Source organism: Trematomus bernacchii, unplaced genomic scaffold (genome assembly GCF_902827165.1).
Source record: "Trematomus bernacchii unplaced genomic scaffold, fTreBer1.1, whole genome shotgun sequence".
In the NCBI taxonomy this organism is placed as follows: Eukaryota; Metazoa; Chordata; class Actinopteri; order Perciformes; family Nototheniidae; genus Trematomus; species Trematomus bernacchii.
In genome coordinates, this window is record NW_022987622.1 from 326,566 (window position 1) to 351,322 (window position 24,757).

General features: G+C 40.5%; 1 protein-coding gene and 1 long non-coding RNA gene across 3 annotated transcripts in view; both read left to right on the forward strand.

Moving 5' to 3' along the window:
- The window catches only part of LOC117484369 (protein NLRC3-like), a gene marked incomplete at its 3' end in the record, with an annotated part of 30,637 nt that extends 12,022 nt beyond the window's left edge, over nucleotides 1-18,615 (forward strand). The window contains exons 2-4 of the mRNA XM_034132826.1: nucleotides 9,512-11,298; nucleotides 12,111-12,287; nucleotides 18,597-18,615. Of these exons, the coding sequence (XP_033988717.1) occupies nucleotides 9,512-11,298; nucleotides 12,111-12,287; nucleotides 18,597-18,615 (1,983 nt within the window). The remainder of the gene's footprint in view (nucleotides 1-9,511; nucleotides 11,299-12,110; nucleotides 12,288-18,596) is intronic.
- A 63-nt stretch (nucleotides 18,616-18,678) lies between these two features.
- On the forward strand, nucleotides 18,679-23,766 carry LOC117484370. Of its 2 annotated transcripts, none has more exons than XR_004556131.1 (3): nucleotides 18,679-18,767; nucleotides 22,513-22,556; nucleotides 23,471-23,766. It is a non-coding gene; the product is annotated as an uncharacterized LOC117484370 (long non-coding RNA). The 2 variants fall into 2 exon arrangements; XR_004556132.1 differs by lacking the exon at nucleotides 18,679-18,767 and adding an exon at nucleotides 21,959-22,077.
- Nucleotides 23,767-24,757: the final 991 nt, after the last annotated feature.

The following is a 24,757-nucleotide window of genomic DNA, read 5'->3' on the forward strand; positions in this document are numbered from 1 at the left end:
AGAGCAACTGCATCTGTCTGCCATGAACCCTACAGAAACCTACGTGTTAGTTTTGGCCCATAGTGGCCTCCATTTGTGTTGTGTAAAATGGGGGAAATCAAAAGTTAGCAAATGCCCATGACATGTTCATAAAAACATTTAGTTTTAGATCAAATAATTATTACACTGCTCTGAAACTCACTACACTAACTCCTAAGATGTTCCCTTACTATAATTAATAAAAAATATTGAACTCACAACACTGGTAATAACAAACTTAACCATTTCTCTTTCTATAAATAAATAGTGCTTGTGTTGGACGCCATGTTGAAATACAATGAAATTATCTTTTTGAAAGCCACAATAAATAAAGCTTCGCCAGTTTATAACCGATGAAACATGATGGTATCAGAATAATAAGCAAGCTTAGTTACATGAAATGTAATGAAAAATGTAAGATACAGGCTCTGTTTAATCACCATGTAGGTTCTCTTTTATTGCACACTCAAGACAATATCAATAACAGCATCACGCTGTCCCAGGTGTGTCTATGCATGTAAATAGAAGTTAACATTTTCAATATCAAATATAGTGTCAGTAGTATCAAAACATATATATATATATAATAACAATATAATAACAATAGGTAGGCTCAGCAGACACACCTTAGTGCAAAGTGAAGTGTCAGTATTAATAACAGTGGCATATATATAATCACAATAATACAAAATTAACTGTCCCAGGTGTAGGCAATTTGGGGTGAAGTGTCTTGCCCAGGGACACAACGACATGCTGACCAGTGGGGTTTGAACCTGTGCTCCCCTGATCCGAACACCAACGCACCAGACCACTGCACCACACGCCTCCCAACAAGTCATTGTACAGTTTATCAATGACGACAAGTATTTCTTTATTTTTTTATTGAAGGCCTGTTGGATTTAATCAGCTCGCTTAGCACTGCCAGAAGCAGTGGGCCTCGATTCCTGGGCCTTGTGTGAATGTAGCAGCCGTTCGCCGTGCATCTCCTTGGCACGCAGGTCCTCATTCTCCTTGCTGACCATGGCACGGCGGTCCATCGCCATGATGGTGTCAAGGTAGCTGTCATCCCGTGCCCGCTTTCCTAAGGAGAAATAAGCAAGATACAAGATCAGTTTAATCGCCTAGTAGGTTGTCAACAAAGACAACATTGGACATGATGCAGACAGGGACAGTGTACAAAATGCAGGTGTAAAGTAGAAGATAAGATAGGATCAAATAATATCAAATAAATATCAAAGTGCCCTTATTTATTGTTTTGTGCTTAATGTATGCTTGAACTTTGTTTTATAGGGATTAGTGGACATCAGTTAGATGCGTAGCCTTCTTTCAAGGCCAGAGTAGTTACAGTGTAAGTGGATTGACATCTAACATAACATGGCTGAGTACAATTATAACAATCAATAAAAAAAAGGAAAAATAAATTGAATTTCAATTACATTTTTGCTTAAATGTGCAAAATATTAGAACATCAGTCTTTGTGGCATGCAGGTAATCAACTGTTTAAGCTTTTACCATTAACATGTAGAATGAATGTTGCAAATGATGAAATTATAGCAACTACAATGTATTGTTAGAGGTAGCATTATGTCCAGCTAGCATGCTAATTGCTAACGTTATATTATCGTTTTATACCGGAGGGAAAACCTAACTAGTTTCCAATCCAGAGAGAAACACCTCACCTGAAACACACGATTAGTGCCATGAGTTAGTGAAGCAATTACAGAACATTGCACACTTATTCACAAGTCAAAACGTGTTCATAGCGGGCACGGCTGAGAATAGCTAGCTAGCTAGATGTTGTTAGCCAGCTTGGACCTATGTTAGCCAGTTCTAGCATGGCTAGCTCGATCTACTGAGCAAATAAAAGTACATCTGAGACCAGTATTGTGCAGATTAAAACAGTGCAGTGCATGTATTTTAGTTTACCTTCGTCCCGACATGACTTTGCCAGGTCTGCTAACTTTGCTGAACCACGGAAACTGCATTCAGTAGAAGCTTCTGAATGCGGCGCTTCGCGTCCTCCGAGTAAATCGCCAGAAGCGCCGACACATCCTCATCACTCCACCGCTCCGATGATTTATTTAGTGTTGCCATAATAACTGCTTTCACAAAAGTAATCCACTCGTTGGTGCGCTGTGCTGAGCTTAATGCGAGCAAATACAATGGCGGCCTTCAAAAAAGATTCTAGAGATTCACGGGGCGTTGTTTGCATTCCGCACAGCCAATCAGACGTATGAACTATTTTCTCCCACAACAGTCCCTGCTCTCTAGCAGGGACTGAAAAGCGGGTCAGATTTGAACTACTTTAGTTCCTGGGGCTTTTTGGTGTGAACGCAAATATATCGTAGTTCTGATGAACTATTGTGTGAAAAGTACTCCGGTGTGAACGCGCCTATAGTCTCCAGTCACACAGGGCCTGCCACTAACTTAACATTGGACTGAGAAACTGTTTTGTTGACAGTCGATGTGCACATCAGGCTACAATATAGAAAGAAATGTGGCTCATAATGTTCGCTCACTTACTCTCTGCTTCGTCATTCTATACCATACGGGCAATTCTGAATAAATCAGTGATTTTAGCACATTTCGCTACCTTTTGTTGCAGGATGGGGGTCCATCCTTCCACAATAATTAACCTTGCCGTCAGTTTCAGTCGGTCCAGTCCACACTAATGTAAACAGCAGCGCGCTGGTCTCGTGAGAAACGGAGAGTGAACAACCAATCACAATCGCTAGTCTGACAGGTGCGTGGTTCTCACTGCGCTTCATACCGGTGCAACTTTGAACACCTTCAATATATGCCGCATTCATTAATGGATTTGGCCTGCAGTCACCGCATCTGTGCTGAATTAAACACATATTATTTTAGTCCTGTGTGTTTATTAGAGGCCATGTTAGCAGGCCACATCATATTATGCCAGCGTTGCGTTCACAAGACAAGACATACAAGCCACAAACTGGCAATCGAAACATGCCACAACCTGAGGGACAGTGAATGAGACACACAGACACACCAACACACACCTTGAGGGAGGGAGGGACAGCTGATCGCCGTGCAGCGGTCAGCTGTTCCCGAGCAGAGAGAGAGAAAGAGAGCTGCTAGACACAACTCTTATTAATCCCCGTACCGGACAATTGTTATTTGTTCCAAATCGGAACCGGATTTCGGTTCCCGACCCTCATCACATCCCCAGCCACAGCCGTGGTCTTAACCGGTCTTGACATAAAATCTTGAGTCCTATAGGTCCGATACAGAGACAATACGAAACCAAATGCAGTCGATTCCGAGACAAGACCAATACCGTTAAAAAGTGGTCTGGAGACCGGTCTCGAGTACAACACCAGCAAATATTCTCATACTAATGATTATTAATTATTATTCCCCTCTCTTCTGATACCAATACTGTGCCGATGAGAAAGTGTACTGTAACACTCTCCAAACTACTGTAGGAGCAGAATCATTCGAAAAATATAATATAGGATAATGCTATACAATGCTAACGGAGGCGAGACGTATGTTATTCACGCGCTTATCCACACGTACGTTATTCACGCGCCTATCCACACGTACGTTATCAACACGCATATCTAAAATAGCGCTTTCTAAGCTACGCCGCCGCCACGTGAGCGCGTACTTTGAGCGCGTACTTTGAGCGCGTACTTTGAGCGCGTACTTTGAGCGCACCTATGATACGTCGCCGTGACGTCTGACATCTGACATCGTCATGACGTCGCCTGTATTCTACGTCAACCCATTCAAAATTGATGGAGGCGTTGGCGCACGTTGACACGTCAGTTCTCCGCTCAGTTAGCTTAGTTATCTGTTCTTTGGCACAAATCACACCTCATAAATGCGCCGCAGTTGCTCGCAGTTCACGTGCGTGCTCCACTAGCGCCTCCCCCCGTCGACGTTTGCGACACAGAGGGCCTCATCACAAAACTTTGGCCCAATTCCAAACCACACCCTACCCACTCCCACTCCGTGGCGGAGTGACACTGGCAGCTCAATGAGGCTCCCTCCTGTCAGATGGAGGGAGTAAATACAGCGGCAAGCTTTGGGACAAACTCCCCTCTCTCCGGCAGAAACAGGAAATGCCATAACTGTATGTAACAGTTCAGGGTTGCCAACTCTCACGCATCTGGCGTGTGACATGCTTTCACTCTCAATCTCACGCTCTCACGTTGCCCAAACTATTCTCACGCCATAACAAGATGAACCGGCGATCGTTTTTGGTTGGTTATTCACAATGTTGAGTTGACAGCTGCTCAAGCTGTCGGTCCGCTCCCTCCCCACCACTCTTAACAACGTTAACAGACAGCAGAGCGGTGGGAGCCGGTTGGTCAATCCCCGACCCGTATTGCGCATGCGCAGATCTAAGGTCCAGTAGAAATGATAAAAAAGTAAAAGTCTGCTGCTTATTGTTCTACAAGGCCAAAATAGAGTCAAAGAGTATATGACAGTGAGAGTGTGTTAATTAATATATTTGGCAGTTTGGAGTAAGTCTGTAAATTTGTTTGTGTGTGTGTGTTTCATGTATAGGCCTCTCACGATAATTAATTTTGTTGCGAGGACCACTGAGTCCATGAGCAGGTTTGAATGCTACAACCTATTGTTGCTGTTACCTAGTGCAATACAAGAGTAAATAACGATTGTAAATAACCGAATTTGTGTTCTGTGAAACTGAAAAGGATATTACATTGTTTTTGTTACTTTCGTTGCAGTTGTAAATATGTCTTAAATGTAATTTAGGTTAACTTCATGTGTTATTTAGATGCTTTTATTTTGAAGGCAAGTTTACGCTGTTGACAGGAAGTTGTTATGTTGCTATGGAAACAACGTGACGGAGAAAAGGAGCGGAGATTAATCTACATATAAAGACGGAGAAAGTAAAGGATAAAGTTTTTGTTTTTGTTCGACCATTATTCGGAGGGAAATGCTACAACGATGCTTGGCAATGGGCATTATTATATATTATTATTATAGGCCAGGCCTACCTTAAAGTCATTTTTCCCCCTGGAAAAAGCTGGCCCACCCTATTTCATACAGGCCCGCCCTAAAGTACATTTCTGCCTACGCTACTGGTTCAATAACCCACTTTTCAATAAGGCAGACAGGCGAGCTCTTCTTTGGGAGGCCGTTGCATTTATTAAGGTTTTTGTTACAGGTCTAACTTTCAAGACACACAACAGACCTATTTTGCTGCTGCTTCGTTCACTTCAAAAACACATATCACCGCTCGCTCACTCTCGCTCGCTCTACCATGCGCACACACACATGCACGCCCCCCCCCCCCCTCTCTCTTAAAGCTGTCTGACTCTGCATGACCCTAATATCATAACACAAGTTTATTATTATGATGGTTACGATTGAAACAAGTGTGTTATTATAATGTGTGTTTGTGTGTGTCTCCAGTGTTACTGGTTTATCTCTCAGACTGGAGAAGATGAGTGGTTTTAAAGATGAGGAAGAGGACAAATCTTCAGTCTCCAGCTGTCTGTCTCTGAAGAGTGACCGGTCTAAAGAGGAACCTCCAAACTTCAGTAATGAACCTGGACCTTCAGACACAAAGTAAGAGTTTCTGCTGTAACCTGACCTGAAGAGGATCCAGTTTTTCTGTTCTCTGATAATCTAACTTGTTCTTTAATGATCGAAACTTAGTAACAGTACAGTAACAAAGTTTAAACTGTTGATCCCTGGCGTCATCAGCGATAGTAAATAATCTACATACAGACAAAGTCAAAATGTGCTCTCTGAATGAACTAATGATGTTTAAAACATGTGTTGTTTCCACAGACAGAGAGCAGAGTCTCCAGTCCCCAGCTGTCTGTCCCTGAAGAGTGACTGGTCTATATGGGAACCTCCAGACTTCAGTAATGAACCTGGACCCTCAGACACAAAGTAAGAGTTTCTGCTGTAACCTGACCTGAAGAGGATCCAGTTTTTATATAATCTAATATATTAAACTGTTCTTTAATAATATCATGTGTGCAGTATAGCACAGAACAAAGGCAGCAGAGTACAGCAAGCTAACATTATTTGAGGATATTTCAATATGCATTTATAGCATCATTGTATCATTGGCATAAAAAGGTTTTAAAGCTCCCATGTCATGCTTTTCCGGTTATTACCCGTCCCCTTGTGTGTTATGAAGGTTTTTATGCATGTAAACGGTCTGCAGAGTCAAAACCCTCAAAGTACACCCTGTAGCGAGTAAAACTCTAACACAGAAAATACCTCCCCAAAACGCCTCGTTGGAGATACGTCACTGCCCATTTGAGTCTTCCATTTAGTTCCGGGTACGGCCTGATGTCATGCGGTACCCGGAACGAAATGGACCAATCCCGAAGAGCTATGGTCACACCCAGCGGCGCTGGCCGCACCCTCTGCCAGCCTAACATTTACTGTTGGAAGCTCTGGTTCAGTTCACAATCATCCAGTCATGCCGATGCCAAGGACCTGTTTCCTGAAATGTGAGGAGAAATCTGAGCTGTTTGTCCTACCGACGGAAGAACCACGACGAAGTCAGTGGTTGAAATTTCTTTTTAACACTGTTCCTTCAGAGGTTCGAAGAACCGGCATTTCACAGACGAAAGCTTCCAAAACATTGCCCAGTTTGAGGCCGGATATGCACAGCTTGTTTGGACCGTTTGGAGCAGGGGAAGATCCGGGGACACAACCTGTAAGTTTGCATTGTTATTTGTGTATTTATCAAACAAGACTGTTTAAATGTGTAAACTGTGTTGGACTGCTAAGCCATTGACACAGTGCTAACTGTGCTAACTAAGTTGCTAGCGTTTCCATATATCAACTCTAATATCAGCAGATGGCCTTGCATACATGTATCTCATAGCAGGAGAATGTCTGCATTCACACACAAAATACCTATTGACAGTATACTCCGGGTGATTTGCCGTGCGGTCAGTCGCGAAACGTAATTACATTATAGCTGGCGTAGCATGTATGCTACCGATCTAACCCACGGAGCTAGAGCTAGGTTTGGTCGGAAAAACATTTTTGTTATGCTACGTTGCTAGCGTTTAAATATATCAACTACAATGTCAGCAGATGGCCTTACATGTTTGTCATGGCAGGAGAATGTCTGCATTCACACACAAAATACCTATTGACAGTATACTCCGGGTGATTTGCCGTGCGGTCAGTCGCGAAACGTAATTACATTATAGCTGGCGTAGCATGTATGCTACCGATCTAACCCACGGAGCTAGAGCTAGGTTTGGTCGGAAAAACATTTTTGTTATGCTACGTTGCTAGCGTTTAAATATATCAACTACAATGTCAGCAGATGGCCTTACATGTTTGTCATGGCAGGAGAATGTCTGCAGTCACACACACGGAATACTCATACAGTATACTCCGGGTGATTTACCGTACATTGTGACAGTACATATACTGCATTATAGCTAACAAGGCTAGCTGTATGCTAGCGCAAAACAATGTATTCATGCAAGTTACATTGTATGACCGAACGTAGCAGAATACCCGTATACGATTGCAATTATAAACACGTTATTGCTAGCCTAATATGAACCACTAGCTTTTGTTCATAGTAGTTTTATTACACTGCATTATAGTTGCCTTTCCTCCAAGCTAACGTTCATATCGTGTTAGCTACCAAGGTAAACAAAGCTAGGTTAGCATATTAGCAGGCAAGCTGTTCATTACACTCCTACCACAACTACTACTAACGAATCTAAAACAACTAAGTTTCTCTAATGTTTTGTGATTTGCATTTGATTTCGTCCAGCCAGATCCTGGCGGACAATCCATGACGGGGACGGGACTTCTACTACTACTGAGGCCTCGTGCTAAAAGGCACCGGCTGCGCCCAGGCAAGATGCGAGGAGGAATGGATGATATACCATGTATATATGTATATTTATGTTCATTTTGTACATTTCTAAAAATAAAGTTTAATGGAAATACTTAGTAGGCCTATCCTTTCTTCCCTGAATTATTTGTCCCATAACATATCATTCATATATAGCAAACCATGATTTGATTTTGCATCAAACAGTAGTAGTTTATTACAGGTAAAAATAACTTACTCTTTGTTATGACCGGCTCGTAGGCCACAATGGAAAGGCAAGGAGACATACACGAGTTTACAAAACCACGGCACATTTATTGTGGTAAATGCAGAGATAGGTGGTCGGGGAGAGAATTGCCGGGCCGCTGGGATTAATAGCACCGGCTACGGAGGTGTCCGTGATCGCGCTGATTACCCTCTTCAGCTCCACCCCACCGTAAGCCCTGCAACACACCTGCACAAAGGCCCTGGGGCCGTCACACTCTTCTATAACAACAGTTGTAGGTTCAGTTCGGTTAGTTAGCGTATAAAATATCAGCTGTACCGACGCCATTATTACACTGATGTTCCCCGAAAAAAGCGGGCGGAGCCTCTCTGGTGGTTGACTAATCAGAACAGAGTGGCCGAGCTGACCAATCGGAGCACACTAGGCTCACAGGGAGGGGGGGGCAAGAGCTCCAACGAGTCGTTTAGTGGAGAGAGTGAATACTGCTGAATACACATGCTTGACAGAGATGCTGTATGCGAAACCAATGTGAGTTTGGAAAATTGCACAGTATAAATCTATTTTAGTATACCTCAACAATGTAATTATGATCAGTGGAAATGGCCATGACATGGGCCCTTTAAATGGCAAAGATATTGATAAATACTCACTAGAAACTAAATATATCGTCAAAACATTATTTACTACTTGGGCATGTTTATGATATGTATTTAAAAAATGTTTATTGATAATAGTGATAACCTGGTGAGCTGGTTGTGTTTAGCATTAGCAGATATAACAGAGCTTTGTGTGATTACATGTAGAGTCAATGCAAAGACCCAGATCCGTGCCTGGCAACACCAAGAAAGTGAAGAGGTGAAATTCATGTCACCTGCGTATTCGTGCAGCGTGACACATTTCATCTTGAGAGTGACGTTTGTGACGCTCTGCCCATTGGTGAGAATCAGCTCCACTAATGTAACGTGCTGTAAAGGATGTGTTCATCTCCACAGAGGGAAGAGGAAGAGTGGTGTTCCTGTGGAGGAGCAGCTGTCCAGCTGTGCTCTGTGTCAGGACGTCCTGAAGGATCCAGTCTCTACCAGCTGTGGACACTGGTTCTGCAGACAGTGCATCACCTCATACTGGGAGCAGAGACCTCCATCAGGAGACCCCTCCTGTCCCCAGTGTGGAAAGAGATCCAGAACCAGAGCTGGACTGCAGAGAGCCAGTCAGACCAGCTCTGTACGAGGTAAGAGGCCGAACTCATGCAGCGTTTTATTCCTCTTCCTGGTTCATTTGTTTTTGAATAGGTATACTGTTGTAGAGCATAGACAGTAAGCTGTTTATAAAACATTTAAACTCAGTCTGTTTATTGTTGTTTTATTGTTATAATTAGATTCTCAGAGCATTTTCCTCATTCTCTCATGTTTCCTTCTCTTCCAGCAGATAGTGGTCTGCAGGAGGTTTTAGATGAACATAGGCTCAGTCTGAGGAGGAGATGTGAACGTGTGACTGAAGGAACTGATCAAAGTGAAACCCTCCTCAACAGGATCTTCACTGAGCTCTTCATCACACAAGGCCAGAGTGAAGAGGTTAATACCCAACATGAGGTGAGGCAGCTGGAGACAGCTTCCAAGAAGAAGCCCCTCCATGACACTCCAATCAAGTGCCAGGACATCTTTAAAGCCTTACCTGACCAACAGACTCTCATCAGAGCGGTCCTGACCAACGGAGTCGCTGGAGTTGGAAAAACCTTCTCAGTGCAGAAGTTCACTCTGGACTGGGCCGAGGGTTTGGAAAACCAAGATGTCAGTCTGGTGATCCCGCTCTCCTTCAGGGAGCTGAACCTGATCAAAGGTGAGCAGTACAGTCTTCTCAGGCTGCTCCATGTTTTCCATCCAACCTTACAGAAGGTCACAGCAGAGCAGCTGGCTGTCTGCAAAGTGCTGCTCATCTTTGACGGCCTGGATGAAAGCAGACTTTCTCTGGACTTCAGAAACAATGAGGTTGTGTCTGATGTCTCTCAGCAGTCCTCAGTCAACGTGCTGCTGACAAACCTCATCAGGGGGAAGCTGCTTCCCTCGGCTCTCGTCTGGATAACTTCCCGACCTGCAGCGTCCAATCAGATCCCTCCTGAGTGTGTGGACAGGGTAACAGAAGTACGAGGCTTCACTGACGCCCAGAAGGAGGAGTACTTCAGGAGGAGATGGAGTGATGAAGACCTGTCCAGCAGAATCATCTCTCACATCAAGAGCTCCAGGAGCCTCCACATCATGTGTCTGATCCCAGTCTTCTGCTGGATCACTGCTGCAGTTCTGGACCACATGTTGACTACAGACCAGAGAGGAGAGCTGCCCAAGACCCTCACTGACATGTACTCACACTTCCTGCTGGTCCAGACCAAGAGGAAGAAGCAGAAGTATGAAGAGGGACATGAGACGAGTCCACAGCAGCTGACGGAGGCTGACAGGGAGCTTCTTCTGAAGCTGGGGAGGCTGGCGTTTGAGCATCTGGAGAAAGGAGACATCATGTTCTACCAAGAAGACCTGCAGCGCTGTGGTCTTGATGTCACCGAGGCCTTGGTGCACTCAGGAGTTTGTACAGAGATCTTCAAAAGAGAGAGAGTGATCTTTGAGAAAACAGTCTACTGCTTTGTTCATCTGAGCATTCAGGAGTTTCTGGCTGCAATCTACATGTTGCACTGTTACACCAACAGAGACACAGAGGTACTGAAGGACTTCCTGCTGAGAGACTATAACAACAGCAGTGATCAGGATTACCCATCCCTCAATGACTTCCTGAAGGGAGCCATGGAGAAATCCCTCAGAAGTAAAAATGGCCACCTGGACCTGTTTGTCCGCTTTCTCCACGGCCTCTCTCTGGAGTCCAACCAGAGACTGTTAGGAGGCCTGCTGGGTCGCACAGACAACAGACCAGAAATCCTACAGAGAGCCATCAACAACCTGAAGGAGATGAGCAGTGATTATATATCTCCTGACAGGAGCATCAACATCTTCCACTGTCTGACAGAGATGAAGGACCTCTCAGTACATCAGGAGATCACAGAGTTCCTGAAGTCAGAGAACAGATCAGAGAAGGCACTCTCTGGGATCCACTGCTCTGCTCTGGCCTACATGCTGCAGATGTCAGAGGAGGTTCTGGATGAGTTGGACCTGGATCAGTACAACACATCACAGGAGGGACAACTGAGACTGATTCCAGCTTTGAGGAACTGCAGGAAGGCCAAGTAAGTCCAGATGTGATTAACTTTATAAACTAATGTGGATCAGGAGTTTAATTATTCAAATAAACACTATAACATTTCTGCTGTTTAAATACTGAGAAAATAAAACCAACACTGATCTTCTATTTATTTATAATAATAGTTCAACTGAAGCGTTCCTCTCTTCATATTGAGTGATGGAGGCGACATGTCAAACACATGAAGGACTTTAGAGGTTTCTCAGCATGTGATCACACCACACAGCAGGACTTACAGTTATCAGAGAAACATGTTATTATTACTTTCTAGTAGTTTCTTTATCATTAAACACGTTTTTATCACAATGTGTTAGAGTTTAAAATCAGATCTATATCATTTCTCACCAATATCAGAGTTATGTGTTAATGCTGATATACTGGGAACATCTGATGGTATCAAGTTGAACATATTGAAACTTTATTGGTTTGTTAATTGTGTTTGTGTGCACAATACATGTTCAGATGCTCAGAGAAGCAAAAACATCCTTCATCCATCATTCACATCCACATATTAATTAACATTTAAATATGTACATCTCTAATATTGTCAAGTGATTCATTTAATTGTGTTCATCTGTTTCTTTTGGTAACAGTCAGTGACAGCAGGAGCACAGACATGTGATCAGATCACACTGACAACTCATTACACTCTATTATCATATATTATTATATATTATATTAAATGGACTAACAGCAAATGTCTATCAGAACATGTCAAATATTTTTTCATCAAATGCTTGATGTTAATATAATGTTTCCTCTTTTTTAACACATGTTGTAATATATGTTTTATTATAGACTTAGTGATCTCTATGGACTCTCAGAGACTGAATGTGAAGTCGTGGCCTCAGCTCTGAAGTCTGACCCCTCCCATCTGAGAGATCTGGACCTGACTCACAACCCTCTGAAGGATTCAGATGTGGAGCTGCTGAGTTCTGCACTAAAGAGTCCAAACTGCAGACTGGAGGCTCTCAGGTCAGTTCACTGACTGCAGTTCATATTGATCTGTTTGTGTTTATGATTTTCTGAATTTGAACAAATACAATGTTATTTTTATTTTTTCCATGTTTGCTAATTAGTGCGAATGCTGTTTACAGCATTCCACTATAGTACTTCAAATCTTTATTCTTTCTACTTATTATTTCAGCCAATTCTTTGGCTCTCCATAACTTCAGCTTATTTTCAGCTACAGAAACCATTCAAATATTAAACTATTCAGCCTGTTCAGGAATCAATGGGAAACCTTCAAATTTAAAAAAATATGTTATACTTCTTGAAATATTCAGCTTTTTAACCTGTTACGCACGGCCCCCCCCGGTACCGGGCGGATAAACGCGTCATTTGCAGGAAACAACGTCTAAGGAATCTTAATATTTAATAAACTATGAATGTTTTATATCCATGTAACGGGAAGAAACTCAGCTAACTGATCTTTTTAATTTTTTTTTCCAAAAAAACCCCACAATGCTAACACTCAGCCTCTGAATTATCCACGAGCGAAAAAATGTAACCTATCTCTGCACCTAAACTCACTCTAACTCCCTTATTACTTATCCTAGATGCACAGCCAAACCCTTGTTTTGGGTCTCCTGGAGACACAGAATCTGGGGGTGCCCACCTCAACACTCAGTGATAAACATTTGCGACGCTATAAACGAAAGCGTACATCATAACATGTGGAGCTAGGTAGCTAGAAACGCTAACATGGCTTACCTTGGTCAAAACTGGTCTTCAATGGCATTAAAACGATAAAAAAACTATGCTGCAGTTAATCCATAGGTTAATCCAATGTGTTTGTGTCCTCTTTGAAATGATTTCTGATAATCCATAAGCAATAAAACTGCTTTTTCGTTTCCAAATGCCAGAGCTAGAGATAGGTCCACTCTGCTGCAAATTTACATGCGTGCAGCCCCCACCTTTTCTCTTCACAACGTGTGTGTGTGGGGGACTTCCCCTTCGATTCTATTGGCTCTAACGGTCAGAAAGAGGTGTCAACCATCAAAATCGACCAAGGGGAGCCAGAGATATGGAAAAAAAAACATTTTCACCCAAATCACCTCAGAGGTGGGGTGGTTTTGGCTAAACCTCTCTAAAAAGGTCAAATGTCACTTGTTTTGCATCAATCTTGATACAGGGTACTTATTATATGTTGTACTTTGGATTCCTAAAGCTTTTAGTCTACTAACCCATCATCCAAGGGTAGTTTTCACTATCTGTAAAAAAGAATTTTGGACGGACACTATCATTTACAGTTTTTTACTATGTAAAATCTGAATTTTCTATAAAATAAAAAACATCTATATTGATTCTGACACTTCTACATCCAACTCACAGATGTAACCTTGCTTTGATAAAAGAAATTATTCATATAACCCTTTTAGAAGTTAAGTTGTAGTCATTTGTTTTGGGCATGTCATTTTCGAGCCTGAAACATGAAAAACAGGCTTGGTGCTTAACAGGTTAAACTCTTTTTTTAACATGGAAGTCAATGGGAGATGCCTTCAAATCCTCTTTTCACTTTGCGCCAAATGCTACTCTTTCCACATACTTTCAGCTAGAGACTTCATTCCAACTTTCAAATGATCACAAGACCTTCAGCTATTCAAACTTGATTTGTATTTTTGATATCTTTTACACTTTTTGAGATATTTAACTTAGTTTGGAGCTTGGTAGAGAGGCCTTTTTCAGATTTTAACATTAGTGTGGATGGAGCAGCTCGTTAAGTCTAGAGTGCTTTGATCTCAAAACAAAGTGCAGCAGTGCTCCCCAAAAAATGTTTTAAACTTGCCATAATTCCCAAACCCTACACTCCTCAGAAATATTTTTTCATGAAAAACGTAGGAAAACCTCCCCTACAGATGGAGCAGCTTATTTCAGACTCCAGCTTACTGCTTCCTGCCTGCTACCTGCCAGCTACCTGCCTAAGACCAGCCAAAGACCATTATCTGGGAATGTTAAGCCCTCCCACTATTTTCCAAGAGGGCGTTGCCAGATTTTTCAATTCCAGGGTTTAACCAGGAGATGGCGCTTCATTCACAAAAACAGGAAGACAACTTTCATGGACTTTCAGTTTTGTTTAGAAGAGCATTTGAACACATCAATATTTTAGATCAAATAAAGTATATCTAATCTTGTAATTCAATAATATATAGTCTTTATATATTAAATAACTATGGCCAAACTAAGACTTAGTTTTTCAAAAGAGAAAATGCAGATATTATATAAAAAACTAAAGTTAAAATCTTGTTTTTAATGCCCCAAGAGCAATAAAAACACTTGGTAAAAAAATACAAGCTGTAAAAATACTTATATGTATTTAATACTAATAACATAATGATTAATTTCAGATGATAATACTTTTCAGTGTCTGTCTCATGCAGCAGCTGACCCGGCCGACAGTAAAAATAAACATTTATAACTAGTTTAGGTTGTTTGAGAGGTAATTAAAATAGCTAAGGGTGATGATCTGACTTGAAGTGTGTGTTTTTGCTCCTAATTAAATGTGTACACGATGTGAAGTCAACAGGTATTCACTCAGAGGGGGGTACTGTAGCTACTATTTATTTTCAAATGCATATAGGCTCAGTCAAGAATTTGAATGGGATGGGGAGACGTGTGTGATTAAAAATGAGTGTCCAAACTATGGCCAAACTAAGACTTAGTTTTTCAAAAGAGAAAATGCAGATATTATATAAAAAACTAAAGTTAAAATCTTGTTTTTAATGCCCCAAGAGCAATAAAAACACTTGGTAAAAAAAACCTGAGTGAGGCTTTCATAAATTTCATTTAGCTGACGCTTTTATCCAAAGCGACTTACTATTTAATAAATGATAAATGATTATTCATAACAAATATGACTGATGTGTGATTATTATTCATGCTATATACTGATATAGGGCTAAGTAAGCAATCAATCCTGCAAATGAACCCTTAGTTGTTCAATATATTTATTCAGACAATGTGAGTAGAAATACAGAAATTCTGCTCCCACCTAAGGCCAACGTTGCAATATTACAACATTTCCCTAAAAACTTACCAAAACGTAAACATTTGTAAAACTCTTTCATTTCTGCTCCAGAGGCTATACAACAACATCTGAAAGGTCAAAAAAACAAACAGGGCTAGACAGCCATTTGTAGCATATGGGAGAATTTCATTTAATTTCATTTCAAACCTTTATTTATCCAGGTTGTATCCCATTGAGATCATTGATCTCTTTTTCAAGGGAGACCTGCTCAAGTAGGTTCCACATGAAACATTAAAACATAAACAGAACAACAAAAGGACATCATACAGTATCATTACAGGGATTACAATTTACATAACTATCCACATGAACAGGTACCAACAGCTTCCGATTCAGTAGCATCCAACCGAGCTTTAAAAACATTTAGTGGCACCAGATTGCTCAGTTTCCATTTCAATTGCAGACTATTCCAGGACAGTGGAGCTGCGCATCTAAATGCTATCTTCCCTAAGACAGTCCTAGCAGTTGGCACATTTAATAAAACCACAGCATGCGATCTCAGGCAGTAGCCACTTACAATTCGCCGTGAGATCAGGGAGCAGATGTAGGATGGAAGTTTCCCTAACATGGCTTTATATATAAAAATGTACCAGTGACTGAGCCTCCGTACAGTTAGCGAAGGCAAACCAGCCCTTGCATACAGGGTACAGTGATGGGTTAATGCTTTACAGTTTGTCACAAATCTCAGTGCACTGTGATAGGCAGCATCTAACTTGACCAGGCAATTGGCAGGTGCATTCATATAAATCAAATCACCATAGTCCAGCACAGGTAAAAAGGTCACAGTGACTAGCCTTTTCCTGGCCTCGAGCGAGAAACAGGACTTGTTCCTGTAGAAGAAACCTAGCCTAACCCTCAGTTTTTTAAGCAGGTTATTGACATGACCTTTAAAAGTGAGACAATCATCAAGCCAGATACCAAGGTATTTGTAACAGGCAACCACTTCAAGTTTTATTCCTTGCGTAGTTACAATATCTAAAACAGGCTCTGGTGTCTTTTTAGCTTTTGAAAAGAGCATTACCTTGGTTTTATCAACATTTAAAAGAAGCTTTAGTTCAGAGAGCTGAGTCTGAATAATGTTAAAAGCAGCTTGCAATTCAACAACAGCCTCCTTAATGGAGGGACGTGCACAGTACATAACGGTATCGTCCGCATAAAAATGTAAGGTTGCTCCATCGACATTTTCACCTAAACTATTGATGTAGATGGAGAATAAAAGTGGACCTAAAACAGAACCTTGAGGAACACCATTAGTAATGTTTAACCACTCAGAAGACAGCCCATCAAAATGAACACATTGGGACCTTTCAGAGAGGTAGTTCACAAACCACCCCACTGCATGGCTGGATATGCCAATACTGAGTAGCCTCTGCTTTAAGATGCGATGATCGATGGTATCAAACGCTTTGGAAAGGTCAATAAATAGAGCTGCACAGGTCTGCTTATTATCTAAAATACTCGCCACATCATTCACCACTTTCATTGTGGCAGTGATGGTGCTATGTTGCTTTCTGAAGCCTGACTGATGTTTAGACAGGATGTCATTTGTACATAAAAACACCTTTACCTGCTCACTCACTAGGCGTTCAAGAACCTTAGCCAGAACTGATAATTTAGAGATGGGCCTATAATTATTTAATAAAGTGGCCTCCCCACCTTTTAGTAGAGGCAGGACATACGCTGACTTCCACAATTTTGGAATTGTGTTTGTGCTGAGGGAGAGGTTAAAAAGAGTAGTGAGAGGTGGAGCAATAAAATCTGCAGCTATCTTTAAAAAGAAAGGTTCTACGTTGTCCGGGCCGGCCGGTTTCTTAGGATCTAACTTGGTTAAAGCTTCACGAACAACATCAACAGTAAAAGGAGTAAAACTAAAAGGGTTTTCCAAAACACGTTTTTCAGAGTCACAGACTGTGGTGTTCACAGAAGCAGAGTTAGTCACAGAATCAAACAGAGAGCCACAGGACACAAAATGCTCATTAAAACAATTTAACATAGTGGCCCTGTCCGATATAGTGCCAGATGCTGTGGTAATGCACGGAGGTAGCTCATTACGGATATCACCGGTGGATATCGATTTTATGGCTTTCCAAAATTTTCCAGGATTATTCAGGTTCTTTGTGGTAACTGACAGATAATACTTCGACTTAGCACTTTTTATTTGTGATGTGAAGCTATTTCTTAGCTGCCTAAAGCGTAGCCATTCTACCTCTGAGCCTGATTTCCTAGCCTTTGCCCAGGCCTTGTTTCTCTCATGTAGGAGACTAGATAAGTCAGCAGAAAACCAAGGGTTGTCTCGTCCCTTCACTCAAAAAGTGCTCAAACTTCACATATGTGCTAACAGTCCAGCCGTGAAGACATCTACGGGACAGTTTTGAGAAGTCTTCAAATGACGTTGCCATGGCAACACAATGCTCACCATGAAACACGGTTTTCTCATAACTTCAGTGAAAATGCTCGAAATGGCCCAAAACTTCACAGGTTTGGTAACGATGCAGCCATCAACACATCTAAGCGTATTATGGGGTGTCATCAAATGCCGTTGCCATGGCGACAGATAATTCACCATCAAGTTAGTTCCAAAGTTTGCAGTTCAAATATTCTGCTGCTTTTCCAAGCCTTTTTACTTTCTTTTCTCATCTTAATACAAATTCATTCACTACTACTTACATCTGATATTTAACTCCTTCAGCCTATTTTCAGCTGCAGAAACCATTCAACTATTACATTATTCAGCTATTTCAGGACATCAAGGCTATACATGTTGTTGTTTATACCTTTTTTTTAAACCTTTTCTTTTAAATATTAAGCTTTTTCTGCATTTTTGTAGCTAAAAGCAGCTACCATTCAGCTAATAACATATTCAGCTTTTTCTGCATTTTCAGCTAAATTCAGCCACAAATGTTCACAGTTTACAGCATTCGCACGCATTTTCTGCAGGAAATGCATTTTCTAGTGACTGAATATTGATCAGAGTAACAAAGAGAAGGTGAATGTGTGAGGGAGAGTGTTTGAGCTTCCACAGACTCACTCAGTGCTCCATGAGTCAGTGGAGATGCTGTCAGTACTGATGAGCTGTGAGGGAGATGAAGGAGTTGTCAAACATCTGATCAAAGTTAAAGTTCCAGATTATCAGTGGATTGTTTCTACATCATCTCTGACATTAAAACCCTGTTAGACTCTGAACAGATTATTAAACCTGGAGTTATTTCAAACAGGAACATTGTTTTCTAAAGTTACATCATGTTTTCTTTATTCAGACTGAGGCTCTGCAGTTTGTCAGAGATCAGCTGTTCTGCTCTGGTCTCAGCTCTGAAGTCCAACATCCATCTGAGACATCTGGACCTGAGTCTCAGCGATCTGCAGGATTCAGGAGTGGAGCTGCTGAGAGATCTTCTGGAGAGTCCAGACTGCAGACTGGAGACTCTCAGGTCAGTTCACTGACTCTCTGTTACTGCTGGAGATCTCACATGTTCACTTTGTAATTGAACCTCATTTATATTTAGTGCGAATGCTGTGCCACAGCATTCCACTATAGTACTTCAAATCTTTATTCTTTCCACTTATTTCAGCCAATACTTTGGCACTCCATAACTTCAGCTTATTTTCAGCTACAGAAACCATTCAAATATTAAACTATTCAGCCTGTTCAGGAATCAATGGGAAACCTTCACATTTTTTAAAATATGTTATACTTCTTGAAATATTCAGCTTTTTAAACTCTTTTTTTAACATGGAAGTCAATGGGAGAGCTAGACACTTCATTCCAACTTTCAAATGATCACAAGACCTTCAGCTATTCAAACTTGATTTTTATTTTTGATATCTTTTACACTTTTTGAGATATTTAACTTAGTTTGGAGCTTGGTAGAGAGGCCTTTTTCAGATTTTAACATTAGTGTGGATGGTGCAGCTCATTAAGTCTAGAGTGCTTTGATCTCAAAACAGAGTGCAGCAGTGCTCTCCAAAAAATGTTTTAAACTTGCCATAATTCCCAAACCCTACACTCCTCAGACATATTTTTTCATGAAAAACGTAGGAAAACCTCTCCTAGGTTGGAAAATAAAAAAAAATTAAGAAGAAATATTAAACCAAATGCCTCTTGAGGGCATGAAGAGACAAAAAGTCCACCTAGCTCCCAATTGATTCCCATGTTAAATCTTTCCGGAACTTTCTTCAGAACAGAGAGAAGTACACTTTAGACAAACTGCTCGCATCTCCACATTTTACACACAAAACCAAAAACAACAACATATATCAGTTCATTGGGGTTCCCTGATGCTCACGGTCTGGTAATGTTTTGATAGGAGCCATAGTTTTTGAACAGGTGGCAAAAATGTCAGATATAATCCTCAATGCATTCTTAATGGGACTCAGTGCTGCAGTTGGTAAATCGTCATAAGTCGTCATCATGGTAACCTTTCATCTCTGGGTTTACACACACAGGTGTTTGTAAACATTCATTCACTCCTACTTACATTTAATATCTTTATTTAACTCCTTCAGCCTAATTTCAGCTACAGAAACCATTCAAATATCAAACTATTCAGCCTTTTCAGCACATGATGGGACACTTTCAACTTTTTCAAAATATGTTATACTTTTTAAAACATTCAGCTTTTTAACCTGTTTCACGCCTTCCCCCCGGTACCGGGCGGATAAACGCGTCATTTGCAGGAAACAACGTCTAAGGAATCTTAATATTGAATAAAACTATGAATGTGTTATATCCATGTAACGGGAAGAAACTCAGCTAACTGATCTTTTTAAAAAAAAAATTCAAAAAAAACTCACAATGCTAGCACTCAGCCTCTGAATTAGCCTCGATCGAAAAAACGGGACCGACAAAGGCACATAAACTCACTCAGAACTCCCTTATTACTTATCCTAGATGCACAACCAAACACTTTTTTGGTGTCCTGGAGACACTGAATCTAACGGTGCCCACCTCAACACTCAGTGATAAACATTCGCGACGCTATCAACGAAAGCGTACATCATCACATGTGGAGCCAAGAAGCTAAACATGTAAATATGACTTACCTTGGTCAAAAGTGGTCTTCAATGGCATTAAAACGATAAAAAAACGATGCTGCAGTTAATCCATAGGTTCATCCTATGTGTCTGTGCCTTCTTTGAAATTATTTCTGATAATCCATAAGCAATACAACTGCGTTTTAGTTTCCAAACTCCAGAAGGAGACATTCCTCCAGTTTAGTTTCGCTTTCCACACGCGAAGCGGCAACATTTTTTCTTTACAATGTGTGTCTATGTGATTCTCCTCCTTCGATTCTATTGGCTCTAACGGTCACAAGGGTATGTCAACCAACCAGATCGAGCAAGGGGGGCCAGAGATAGGTCAAATCCACCCAAATGACCCCAGATGGCCCAGTTTTTGGCTAAATCTCTCTAAAAAGGTCAAATTTCACTTGTTTTGCATCAATCTTGATACAGGGTACTTATTATATGTTGTACTTTGGATTCCTAAAGCTTTTAGTCTACTAACCCATCATCCAAGGGTAGTTTTCACTATCTGTAAAAAATAATTTTGGACGGACACTATAATTTACAGTTTTTTACTATGTAAAATCTGAATTTTCTTTAAAATAAAAAACATTTATATTGATTCTGACACTTCTACATCCAACTCACAGGTTTATCATTACTTTGAGAAAAGATTATTAATTTAACCCTTTTAGAAGGGAAGATATGGTCATTTGTTCTGGGAATGTCATTTTCGAGCCTGAGACCTGAAAAACAGGCTCAGAGTGGAACAGGTTAAAGGTTTTCTCATAACTTCAGTGAAAATGCTCGAAATGGCCCAAAACTTCACAGGTTTGGTAACGATGCAGCCATCAACACATCTAAGCGTATTATGGGGTGTCATCAAATGCCGTTGCCATGGCGACAGATAATTCACCATCAAGTTAGTTCCAAAGTTTGCAGTTCAAATATTCTGCTGCTTTCCCAAGCCTTTTTACTTTATTTTCTCATCTTAATACAAATTAATTCACTACTACTTACATCTGATATTTAACTCCTTCAGCCTATTTTCAGCTGTAGAAACCATTCAACTATTACATTATTCAGCTATTTCAGGACATCAAGGCTATACATGTTGTTGTTTATACCTTTTTTTAAACCTTTTCTTTTAAATATTAAGCTTTTTCTGCATTTTTGTAGCTAAAAGCAGCTACCATTCAGCTAATAACATATTCAGCTTTTTCTGCATTTTCAGCTAAATTCAGCCACAAATGTTCACAGTTTACAGCATTCGCACGCATTTTCTAGTTCCTTTTAACGTACTGAAGTAAGAACTGCAGACATACATGTTGACTGTTTCTTAAAGTAACTGTAATAGATGTTAGTTGTAAAAAGTAAATCTATTTATTTAATATTTAGTAAACAATAACGTCTGAATAAAGGTCATCTGAAGCCATTTTAGTTTTACATGATAAAGTTTACTTTCTGAAGTAGACATCATTTTCTGTTCAGATTCATTTAAATGTTGAGTAACATCTGATTGGATTATAAACAGATTTGTATCCTCATCATGTTTTCTTTATTCAGACTGAGGGACTGCAGGCTGTCAGAGATCAGCTGTTCTGCTCTGATCTCAGCTCTGAAGTCCAACATCCATCTGAGAGATCTGGACCTGAGTCACAACACTCTGCAGGATTCAGGAGAGGAGCTGCTGAGAGATCTTCTGGAGAGTCCAGACTGCAGACTGGAGACCCTCAGGTCAGTAAGGGGTCTCTGCTGGTTCAGCAGTATTGTATTAAACACAGGGAGGCGTTTCTCTCACTGGGGAATCACAACAGATCAGTGATGTTACCCACTGACTGCAGGCTCTTTCATTCTTCCATCAACTATAGAAGGCCAGCTGAAAATGCAAAGCCACATTTAGTAAGTAATCAACTTTCCACCAGACATATGGGATTTGACAGAAGAGTGGAAAAGGTAGTCTGTTTTTGATGGGATGTTTTTAGTTCCTTGACTAATGACTGTTACTTCCTGTAACGCAGCTGAGAGCTGTGGCAGTCAGTCGTAGTGTTTGCAGAGAAGATATGATGGGATGTAAAGCATGAGATCAGTCAGGACTCTGAAGCTGACTCAAAGAACAAACACTTATTTTAAACTGGATCCATAACTGTTGGATTGTGTTCATCCCTGCAGGATCAGAGATGATGAGACGATCAGAGCCAAGATCCAGAAGAACTGTGAGTACTGAATATCCTCCATTCATCAAGATATGAAACTCTTCAATGGAGCATGTCCTCAGAGGAAAACAACACTCTTGTTTTTCTCTCTTCATCATTTTGGCTCTTTCTCTTCACAAGAACTGTCTATCAAAACAGTGACGCGTGAGTAAAAGTAGAAGTACAAGAGTGTAGGAATACTCTGTTACAGTAAAAGGCCTGCATTCAAATGTTACTCAATACAAGTAGAAAAGTATTAGCATCAAAATATAGTTAAAGTACCAAAAGTAGTCATTGTGCAGATTGGTCCATTTCAGAATAATATAAGTTTAAGATAAGTTTTATAATTATTGATCATATCAGGTATTAAATACATGTAGTGGAGTAAAAGTACACCATGTACCTCTGAACTGTAGTGGAGTAGAAGTACAAAGTAGCATAAAATGGAAATAGTCAGGAAAGGTACAAGTACCTCAACATTGTATTTAAGTGTGGAGGCGTGTGGCGCAGTGGCTAGAGCGTTGGTGTTCGGATCAAGGGAGCACAGATTCAAACCCCACTGCAGTCAGCATGTCGTTGTGTCCCTGAGACACTTCACCCCAAATTGCTTCTGTGGGGATTGCCCACAGTATTGAGTATGTTAGTCGCTTTGGATAAAAGCGTCTAACAAATAACATGTAATGTAAAAGTACAGTACTTGAGTAAATGTACTTAGTTCCTCTCCTGGTCTGTAAAGCTCTCCCAACATATGCAGGTTAGCATTCGGCAGCTTCTATGTGCTGGGGACCCGTACTGTACATTTCTCTCATCACACTTTGGGCTCCTCAACATGTGTGGGTTCCCAGCAGGACTCTCTGAGCTGCAGACACATTCTTTCTGTGACTTTGTTCCAGATATTTGGAGCATAATAACTGAAGCTGTTTCTCCATGTTCAGGAACTCCCATCCCCCGAGTCCTGCGGCAGGAAGCGCTCCTTCTCTCCAAGAACTCCTGGACCCTGCAAGCTGGTCCAGAACCAGAGTCCCAGTGAGGAGTCCAGCCAGTCCACCTCTCAGAGTTAAACTAAACTACAACATTATTAAAGATCATGTTTAAAGTTAAAAAAGGATGCTTTCAGACTGAATCCAGAAGTTTCTCAAGCTGCAGTCAAAGCAGGTCATTTGAGGAATATATAAAACAATTATAAAACTGTAATAAGAATTACTCTGAATACTTTCTTTGGACATTTTATTTACATTTCTTTTAAACAAATATTTCAAATGTTTCTGACTTTCTATCCGAGTGCTTTTCTCATGAATTAACGACTTCATTTCATTTCCATCTTTATTTCGAACAGATTAAAAAAACAAATAAAAAATAACAAATGTGAAAAGCAGAATACCGTATTGTTAGAATACAGTATTTATCAATATTCATATTAATAATAATAATAAATCATATGTGTCCGAAAGGGAGCGGGAGGAAGCAAATGCTTATTAATTCCCACCCCTTACTTACCGCTGATCAATGATTATCCTTTAAATCATTTCTGCAAGTTATTCCTACTTACATATTTACATTTATACATACATTTACAATAATCTCTCATCTTCAATCACCTTAATTCATTCTCATAGTTTTCCAAGAAAGTGTTTCTGTACATCCTTTTAAAGTGAATTATATTTGTGCTTTGTTTGAACTCCTGCTCCAAACCGTTCCATCAAATCACCCCACAGATTGTTCTACTCATACTTCTCACAGTTGTTCTGACCTTGAGTTGTTTCAAATGTAGATTTCCTCTCAAATTATACCCGCCCTCTCTGTCTATGAACAATGTTTGTAATTTCCTAGGAAGTAGATTATGTCTTGCATGATTTGTGCCGTTTTAAATGTAACCAGATCAGTAAACTTCAGTGTGTGTGACTTCAAGAATAATGAATGAGTGTGTTCAAGATATCCAACATTATTGATTATTCTTATAGCCCTTTTTTGTAATGTGCATAACGGCTGTAGGTTGGTTTTGTAAGTGTTTCCCCAAATCTCCACACAGTAACTCAGACATGGCAATATGAGTGTATTATACAGAGCATAATGAGTTGTAGTCCAGAATGTGTCTTGCTTTCCCCAATATTGAGATAGTCTTAGCCAGTTTAGCTTTTACATGATTGATATGAGGTTTCCAGCTGATCTTGTGGTCTCAAACCACACCAAGGAACTTCATTTCATATACTCTTTCTATGTTT